Source organism: Triticum aestivum, chromosome 4A (genome assembly GCF_018294505.1).
Source record: "Triticum aestivum cultivar Chinese Spring chromosome 4A, IWGSC CS RefSeq v2.1, whole genome shotgun sequence".
NCBI lineage: Eukaryota > Viridiplantae > Streptophyta > Magnoliopsida > Poales > Poaceae > Triticum > Triticum aestivum.
In genome coordinates this window covers 89,975,875-89,985,616 of record NC_057803.1, presented here as the reverse complement: position 1 = coordinate 89,985,616, position 9,742 = coordinate 89,975,875, and the positions used below count along the sequence as shown (strand labels likewise).

The following is a 9,742-nucleotide window of genomic DNA, read 5'->3' as shown; positions in this document are numbered from 1 at the left end:
GTAAGAAAAGAAACGGTGATATAGGATCACCCTGTCGGAAACCTCTGGATGGAGTAAAATATGGTTGAAGTTCTCCATTGATCCGGACCGAGAACCGAACAGAAGTGACACACTTCATGATTAATCTGACAAAAAAGATGCTAAAGCCCAATCTCACGAGCACCGCCTCAAGATAATGCCACTCAATGCGGTTGTAGGCTTTCATTATATCAAGTTTTAAAGCACATGCAAAATTCTTCCCCTTCTTCCTCTTTTTCATTGTGTGGATATTCTCAAAAGCGACCAACACATTATCAGTAATTAAGCGCCCGGGAACAAACGCACTCTGCTCTTCACTTATTATCTCATCCATGCATCCCCTCATACGATTTGTTATTACTTTAGCAGCTATCTTGTATAACACGGAACAAAGGGCAATAGGGCGATACTGGGAGATCATCTGAGGATATCGTACCTTAGGTATAAGGGTAATAGACGTGTCATTCAAACCCACTGGTAGGTCACCCCCATTAAGAAAATCCAGCACTGCTTTAGTTACATCGTCTTTAAGCAACTTCCAGTGCCGCTGATAAAATCCTGTTGTAAAACCATCCACGCCGGGGGCCTTTGAAGAGGCCATCTGAAATAGAGCTTGCGAGACTTCCTCCGCTGTAAATGGTTTGTCCAGGACCTGATTCATTTCCGGCGATACTTTCACCGGAATGTGTGCCATCAACTCGCTCATATCAAACTGCCCCTGGGACGTGTACAGGTGTTCATAGAACGACTGAATCTCTACCTTATCATCTTCCGCGTTCAAACATACAGTACCATCAGCTCGTCCCAGCCCACTAATCCGGTTCATGCGCTGATGTTGTTTTGCTTGAGCCTGAAAATACCCTGTGTTTCTATCACCAGCGTGAAGCCACAACACCCTAGAGCGTTGCTTTATCCACGGTTCTTCCTTCCGAAGGGCCTCCCTTAATTTAACCACAGTACGTTTCTCCTCATCAGATGGACCCCGGCCAATGGACTGTCTTCTAAGTTTGTCCAATTTCTTCTGAAGTTGTCTGACAGTGCGTGCAAGACAGCCAAACTCTTGTGCTCCCCACGGTTCAAGCTTCCGTTGGAGCGCTCCCAGCGATTCGATAATGCCTTGTAGCCCTGGCCCACGGTTCTGGCTACGCCACGAATCGGTTACCAATTAATCATAGTCAGAGTGTGTTTGCCAGACATTCTCGTATGGAAACTGTATAATGGACCTTCTGAATACCAGATTAATGGTCCGGTCCACTAATGAGCGCCCCAAACGCCAGAGGCGAGGCGAGGCTAGGCTACATCTCACAATAACATATTAAGTTTTTTTAGGAAACTGTAAACCTTTATTAAGGACCTGTTCGGAGCCACTCCGCTCCACAACTCCGCTCCGGGAGCGGGCGGAGCAGCGCCGAACGGTACAACTCCGCGGAGTCGAAAGAGCGGAGCGGAGCAGTTCGCAGTTGAATTTCACGGAGTTGCTGAAACCGAGCTCCCCACCACGACTCCCTCACTTTCCCCCTCCCCAACCTACCGGTTCGATCCAATCTGAGCGAATCCCAGGGTCCTCCCCCGACCATGGAACCCTAGCGTTGCGCCGCCGCCGCCGCAGTTCCCCGGCCACCACTGCAACCTCGCCATCTCCTCGCCCCCCTCGTCATCCCCGGCCAAATTCTCACCCCTGCAACCTCGCCATCTCCTCGCCCCCTCCTCATCCAAGGCAGCTTTCTGTTCGGCGATAACTTTGGGGGCATACGGGTTGTGTGGACCTCTGGCGGCTGAGATCACCAGGGCCTCGTCCTCGTCCCCGGCAGCTCGGATTCGTCGTTTGCAAGGTCGGCACCCACGCCTACGTCACATACAGCAAGGTGAGATCCATATCCCCTCTTCACCCTTGTTCCTCTACTGTTCTTGATTCATATTCCTGAATAGTTCCACGTGTTCTTGATTCCTGGTTCTTGATTCCTGTAAGTAGTAGTACTACATGTCTATAATTCCTGCAAGGATTATCTCAGGAAATTGAGAGGAAGGGGATGAATTAGGGGAGTTGGTAGAGAAAGGGGATGAGCGACAGAGAGCATAGAGACAGATAGAGTTTCCTTTTCTAGATAACAAATACACACTGCATGATTATCATGGATGTTGTAAACATATATGTATTGCCTCTGTTTCTTTTATTTGCCTTGACATGGAGGGCGTGAACTAGCTAGCTTGTTAATTGATATTGCTGATTAGTTCTAGGCGTTCTTGATTCCTGATTCTTGATTCCAGTTAGTATTAGTTCTACATGTCAATAATCCCAGCAAGGATTAGTAGTCAAAGTAGTGTGAGACCCTGATTTGGGTCTCACGGATTAATCATAGAAATAGTAGAGAATGAAGAACGGAGAGAACGAGACAAAAAGTGAGATTCAGACGTTTTTCTGCATATCACAATCGCCTCTTCAGTACATAACACACCCTGTAAATAAAACACACGCACATCACTCCCACACACAGTGTACACCTGGTCGTTGATGCTGTGAAAGTAGATACAGAAAGGACTAGTGGATGCCGTAAAGTAGATACAGAAAGTATATACTAGTGATTTACAAATGTAAGAAAAAGTAATCCAGCAAGGACTAGTGAGATCCACGTGACGTCTTGTTGATTAAATTCCCTTTCAATCCATGGATGTTGTAGGAAAGTAGTGCAGAAATACATCTTGAATTGTCTCCTGGCCGTTGGAATGTAATTAGACCATGACCAAATATTGCCTTTGTTTCTTTTATTTGCCCTGATTGACATGGATGGAGTGAAGTAGCTAGTGAACCCCTTCTCTGCCTATAACCTGTAACTATTATTATTCTTTGGACTGAAATATGTTAGTGAACCCCTTCTCTGCCTATAACCATGGTCTTTGCTGGTATGTAACTAGGAGCATGATTGATGATTGTTCATCTATATGTGTTAGATTGTAATGCTTGCAATTAATGTATAATTTTCTTGAAGAATGTCTGCCGATTGGAGTGACGATAACACTACGATCTTGACCGAGCTCTTTGTCCAACAAGTGCGTGCTGGCAATAGGCCAGACAAGCACTTGACTCAAAATGCTTATGAGGAAGTTGCGAAGGATTTTAAAGTCAGAACAGGCCTGGAGTACACCAGGCTCCAACTAAAGAACAAGTGGGATAAGTTGAAGACTGATTACAGCAATTTCAGAAAACTCAAATTGAAGGAGACTGGTGGTGGGTGGGACTATGAGAGAAACACCATCAAACAAGATGATGAATGGTGGAAGAAAGCAAAGATAGTGAGTCATGACTTTTCCTATTTGTTCTTATCATATAAGCAATTGTTCCGTGAGTAGTGATGCTAATTAAGCTTTGTTTTGTTGTATTTTAGGACATCCCTGGCTGTGGCAAGTTCCGAAAGCGCGGACTTCGAAATGAGAATAACTTATCTATCATGTTTGCTGACATCACAAGTGATGGTACAGATCACTGGAATCCTGCTTCAGGCACCATTCCCCAATCTAGCAGTGCAACTTCAGTTTTCAATGTGGACGACATACAAGATGTTGATCTGGAGGAGACCCAAACAGGTGAGTCACATGCCGATGGAAAAGGGAAGAGACTTGGCAGGTATGTGGATGGCAATAACAAGAAGCCAAAGACATCTCTTGTTATACAAGAACAGATAACCAGGGTTGGAGATATAGCAGAGAGGACCCAATCCAGCTTTGAGTCATACATGAAGAAAGAAGAGAGTTCATCGATTACTTCTGTGATGGATCTGGTTGTTGAGTGTGGTGCAATAGTAGGCAGTGATGAATATTTCATTGCTAGTGAACTATTTGTGAAGCGAGAGCAGAGAGAGATGTTCCTGCATATGACTGAAAGTGCTGCTCGTTTAGATTGGTTGCGTAGGAAATACAACAGCAAGTATGGGCATTAGATGCTACTGCTGTTGTTTTTGCCTATTGGGATGTAATACTAATTTAAAGTTTGAACTTAGTTATGTACTCAGGTTTACTTGTAAGACTATTTGGGTTGTAACATTATTATGTTAGTCCCATTCTTCCCTTTTTCAGTTGTTTGTCTTCATTTACCTTGTTTCAGCCGTGTGTCTTCAATCTTGGTAATATTTCTTGTAATCTTACTTATATTGCTGCTATGACTCATCTTGCTGATGGTTACATGATAAATGTTGTTACATATGACTTGTCTTTAATGTTACATATGATTCTTACTTATCTTTCTGCTATGACTAATCTGGTTGATAATTAAGTACTAATTGTTGTTACTTGTGTATGTGCAGATGTCATCGGATAGTGACAATGATAGTGATAGTTATGAAGAAAGGAAGAAGAGGGTATGCCACCATGTCCAATCAATGTCCAACATCTATGCCGGTGCATCAACACTTGCAGGGAAGTACTGTGACAACTATTTGATCAAGGCAGACCCAAGGAATTCTATTCTCAGTGGGTTCGGATGGCTGCAGGAGACGGTCTCAACACCTGGAGAAACATATACCATGTTGAGGATGAACGCACGCCTCTTCTTTCAATTGCATGACTTGTTGGTCAAAAAGTATGGCTTCAAATCAACCTGTTTCGTAAGCAGTTATGAAGCGCTTGCAATGTTCTTGTGGACATTAGGGGGTTGCGAGTCTAATAGGAGAACACAAAATCGTTTCAAGCACTCAGGAGATACAGTCCACCGGAAGTTTCATGAGGTTTTACTCTGTGTGGTTAAGATGGCAGCAGATTACCTGAAACCTAAGGACCCAAACTTTAGTAGTGTGCACCCAAGGATTCAAAAGGATAGAAGGGCTTATCCACATCTTAAGGACTGCATCGGCGCACTAGATGGTACTCACGTCAGAGCTACCATTCCTGCTGGCGACCAAGTTAGATACATTGGAAGGTCAGGATCAACAACACAGAATGTTCTGGCAATATGTGATTTTGACATGCATTTCATGTACACTTCAGTTGGTCAACCCGGCTCTATGCATGATACCAGTGTCTTGTATCATGCAATTGAAGCTGACAAAGATACCTTCCCTCATCCTCCAAAGGGTTAGTAGTTCCTATAATAATTTCTTTTATTTAAATTCTGTAAACAAATCATAGGCCTTACATGCAATCTGCTTGTTGTTTGTAGGTAAGTACTATCTTGTGGACGCGGGCTATCCTAATAGACCTGGATATCTCGCACCTTACAAGGGAGAAAGGTACCACGTGCCTGATTTTCAACGAGGTGTGGCGCCAAGAACACCTAAGGAGAAATTTAACAAGATACACTCATCCAAGCGTAATGTGATCGAGAGAGCATTTGGTGTGTGGAAAATGAAGTGGCAGATTCTACTAAAGATGCCCAATTATTCAGTTGAAACTCAAAAGATGATAGTGGCTGCCACTATGACCCTTCACAACTACGTTCGATATCATGATAAGGGTGATCTTCACTTTCTTCGAGTCGACAGAGATCCCAACTATGTCCCAACTATCCCTTCAAGGTATCAACGGTATGCCATCCCTCCGAATGCATCAGATGTGTCAACCTCGGAGGCTAGTGATAAAGACATGGACCTGTTCCGTAATAGACTAGCAACTAATATTGCTCTTGGTTGGTGACTTCCACTTCTGCTATAAATGTGAGTATACTAGTTTCTACCACATTCATGTGTTTTTATTTGCTACAGTTATTTAGTTTTTACCTTGCTTGATAAATTCATGCTTTCTCATAGATGACTGGTCGTAAAGTTAAACAAGTGAATGTTGTCTCCAAACATGTCGAAACTGTTCACTGCCTTTGTTAGTAGCTGAAATATTAGTCACAATATTACTTGTCATTTATTTCCTTGTAGCAAGATGCATAAGTCTAGAATCCAGAAGATGTTCTTAGCTAGTTCAATGACAACATGATTTTGCTTCTTTCACAATTGATGTGTATTTGTACGTATTAACAAATTTCGTAATTTTGTAGGTGAAACCATCCGAAGCAGAGTATATATGTTTTTGGTTCTATTCAAGCAATCACCAGCATTGCATAAAGGTTTTCATGTGTTGAATGCAGGACCTCCACTGGACTAGAGTGATGTCTACAAAGTACATGTGTTTATGCTGCCTTTGTTTGTGTTTATCTTAGGAAAAAAATCCTATTTGTTTATGTTGCTAAAATCATGTAATTTCAGCAAACTCATGCTGAAGCGTTCTTGTGCGATAAAGTGAATTTTTGCACAAAGAAATTATGTGTGAAATTTCAGCATTATTTTCAGTAAACTCAGCATATTTGTGCATTTTGTCTGCACTGTGTTTTAACATTGGCACAACAAGTGATCCCCGTATTGACCAGTATCAAACCAGCTTCATGTGTTGTGGGGAGCCTGTAATCCAGAGTGCAGAGTGGAGTTAGTTGCCGAACAAGTTGTCTGCTCCTCATTTGACCTGGGGAGCTAGCAAACTAGGAGCTGGGAGTGGAGCTAAGGATCTGACGGAGTGGAGTGAATACAAACAGGCCCTAAGTATCAATGGTCATAGAAATACAGATTCTATCGGGCATAACAGAGAGCCACACATGGCACCCAAAAGGTTGGTGCTCCTAGTCCGCGCTGTAAGCGGCGGTTGGTGGAAACAGTGTTCGCAGGGGGAGCTAGCGGGCTGGCCCATTCACGGAGGAAAAGCTGTACAAAATAAAATTACTGGTATAAATATGCAAGAACTGGGAACCGAACTATCAGCCGAGCGAAGAGCAACCTGACGCCCGAACCACCAGACCGTGCTACCAAGCTTGTCGACTATTACAAACAAGATCTATTTGACCCTTCATCGAAAGATATATTATGTACCTAGAATTAATTGTTTGAAAAGAAATTCACAAAAAACCACGAATAGAAAAAAATAAAAAATAAGTATAGGTTCGTGAAAATGGAAAAACTTTATTGATTAGAAAACCATTCATTTAAAAAAGAGTTTATTGATTTTAACCGATTTCGAAAAAAGTTCATCAATTTTCAAAAAAGTTCATTGAATTTTAAAAAAAGTTCATTGAATTTGAAAAAAAGATCACAGATTTAAAAAAAATCATGAAATTTGAAAAAAAAATCATGAAATTTGAAAAAGTTCACCAAATTCAAAAAAAGTTAATGGATTTTGAAAAAAAGTTAACCGAATTTCAAAAGCAATTCATTGATTTGAAGAAAAAGTTCACGTATTTGCAAACAATTCATCGAAGCGGTAAGAAAAAAAAAAGAAAACGAAAAATGAAAGAAAAAAAGAACCAATAAAAGAGGAGAAAAGATAAATGTTACCAGATCCCGCTCGTTTGTGTGGTGGTTACACCATCCACATATGGCGCGCTTTTTGCGAATTAAGAGAGAAAGAAAAACATTAGAAGAGCCAGCCCAGTGCGGAGTCACTTCAGGCGCCCGTTTGCAAAAACAGTAGTAAAGGGCAGCTGAAGCGCCAAATAGGGTTTGCCTGGCTAGCTTGCCTAGGTGAAGCGGCTTAAAGTCTAAAGGACGTCAGCGGGGCCTATTCTTTTTAATTTGCGGGAAATGGCTGGCCCTTTTCTGCTCCCACGGCTAGTTCCTGAAGAGGCGGTGGTACTAGCCGTGGAAATTTTGCTCAATTAACCTGGATGAGAATTTTGTACGGAATTCCTCAATTACCTTGGATGAGAAATTTGCTCCCAAAATAAGAACCAGGATGAGAATGCACATATTGTTGACACTGCAGAAATAGAAATGCATCTAGCAAATTCTGTGTTGAATCATGCCGAGTAGTTCTTCCATTTTCTTGTTTTTAGGGTTTCTTTTTTGCGGGGATTCATGTTTTTACTTGACCCGGCACTATAGAAGGCTACTAGCTCATATCAAGCTTGTAACTAATCTCTCAAGAACCATCGTTTATATCATATATTCATATGGATGTTGCTCAGGGTTTGGACGGCAGACCGGCTACAGCGACGTGGATGGCCTAATTGCAACCTTTGCCCCCTTTGCAAACAAGTCCAAGAATCAGCGGCACACCTTCTCTTCCAATGCAGATACACAGCTAGAGTTTGGGCTTTGATCAAGGTTTGGCTTGGCCTTCATGACGTGAACCTCGTGGAGTGGGGTCACATGAATTCAGTTAAAGACTGGTGGCGCCTCAACGCGACCAGGAAGACGCAGTCCAAAAAGCCGCTCATCTCCCTCATGCTACTCGTTTCGTGGGAAATTTGAAAGGAACGAAACACAAGGGTCTTCCGCAACTTGGCGGTGCGGGTTGGTGTTATTGTTGCTAGGATCAAAGAAGAGTGTAATCTGTGGTGTCTCGCCGGAGCGAAGCATGTGTGTAATTCAATGCCGCGAGAGTGATGCTTTGTAATTCGGCCGTTGGCCACAAACTCTAAACCTTCTTCCTTATTCAATGAAAATGGCAAATCTTTTGCCGAGTTTCAAAAATAATATGGATGTTGCTCATTTAGGTTCCGAGTATCACGTCTCCTTCAGTCCTCGTCGAATATAGTCATGATGTTGCACACCTGTATCGCGGCCGAACATAATTTTGACTTGTTGAGCCTTTTTCCCCATTCTGACCACGCAAAGTTCCTTCTACCACTTGAATCGTTCATTTCCCTTTTGCAGATTCCATCAAGACTTGGGAAAAGCGATACCGTATTCATCGACACGTACGGTGGTAGGTTTCGTTCGTCAACTGTCGAGGTGAACACACAACGTTATATTAGGGCTATAGCCTATAAGTGCTGTACAAATTGTCAAAGCTTAAGCCTCGCTGAGATCACTCTCAATGTTTAGAGAGACCCATGTACACGAAGCATAGGTTGTCCAAAACTGCAGATTGTTAACTTCAACGAGTGCTGTGCCGATTCAGAGTCCAGTTTCCCCGCTCGAGTTTGACATGCAGCACAGAACATTGCTTTCGAAAATGGGCTTCACTTTGTGAAAGCCTCGTGCCGCTTTTCAAGTGTGATCACCGTGTCCACATGCTGCTCGCCTCGCCTGCAAGTGGTCGCTCCCGTTCGCAACTTTGCTGCGATTTTCACGCGGCCTCCACTCAAAAAAGAGTTACTCCTCCTCCTACTTTCTTTGGTGGTAGGCTAGTGAAAACCTAATTGGGTCAGTGAGTCACATACCTGCCTGCTCATCCCATCTCATCTCAACGCAGCATGCACAAGAAACTTGTAGTTGTAGGGCAACTTGATCCTGAGTTGACGTCAAGAAGTGGATCGGCGCCAATCCATGCGGATATCCAAGCGGGCAGGCGAGCAGATTCCGTGGATCAGGATTCTCCTCTCAATCAGCGAGTGACCGCCAAAAGGCTAGCGCCGGGGCTACTTGCTTGGCATAATGCTGCTGCATGGAAGGAAGAGAGGAAGGGAAGGAGCAGGACGTACATTCCGGCGTCCTCTTCTGCTGGCTGCATATATGCCACGGTCAAAGAGGGCCGGCATCTATCTGGTTTCGGGCCGGGCCAAAAGGGAGGGAGGAGCATGTCGCCGGCTGTCGGGATTCGTCTAGGGCTGTGGCTTGAACAGCATGATCCATCTCTCTCATTCTGGGCCGCTTTTGCCCGTGCCTTCGCCGGAGCGAACCGGTTCTGGTTGCACGTAGCCTTCAGAAAAGCTCTGGTTGCATGCGGGCGGATGCTTGTCGTCGTCGTCGTGGGAGTACGTACTATTAGCAGCTAGCGTAAGCGTACGTTGTGCCTGCCATTTAACAACTTGGAGTGG

At 43.7% G+C, this 9,742-nt stretch overlaps 1 protein-coding gene across 2 annotated transcripts; it reads left to right on the top strand.

The window, feature by feature from the left end:
- Positions 1-1,406: 1,406 nt before the first annotated feature.
- On the top strand, positions 1,407-6,305 carry LOC123085335 (L10-interacting MYB domain-containing protein). Of its 2 annotated transcripts, XM_044506963.1 has the most exons (4): positions 1,407-1,883; positions 4,317-5,082; positions 5,168-5,660; positions 5,993-6,305. In XM_044506963.1, the coding sequence occupies exons 2-3, from the start codon at positions 4,317-4,319 to the stop codon at positions 5,638-5,640; spliced, it is 1,239 nt and encodes a 412-aa protein (XP_044362898.1). In that variant the 5' UTR covers positions 1,407-1,883; the 3' UTR covers positions 5,641-5,660; positions 5,993-6,305. The 2 variants fall into 2 exon arrangements, with proteins under 2 accessions (XP_044362898.1, XP_044362899.1); XM_044506964.1 differs by lacking the exons at positions 4,317-5,082; positions 5,168-5,660; positions 5,993-6,305 and adding exons at positions 3,006-3,309; positions 3,402-4,088 and having other exon boundaries at positions 1,423-1,883.
- Positions 6,306-9,742: the final 3,437 nt, after the last annotated feature.

What these genes read in the sequence shown, in the direction of transcription:
- LOC123085335 (XM_044506963.1), top strand. Translation starts at nt 4,317, where the DNA reads ATGTCATCGGATAGTGACAATGATAGTGATAGTTATGAAGAAAGGAAG. An exon ending in CTTCCCTCATCCTCCAAAGG is followed by an intron (nt 5,083 to 5,167) that starts GTTAGTAGTTCC and finishes TGTTGTTTGTAG; the next exon opens with GTAAGTACTATCTTGTGGAC.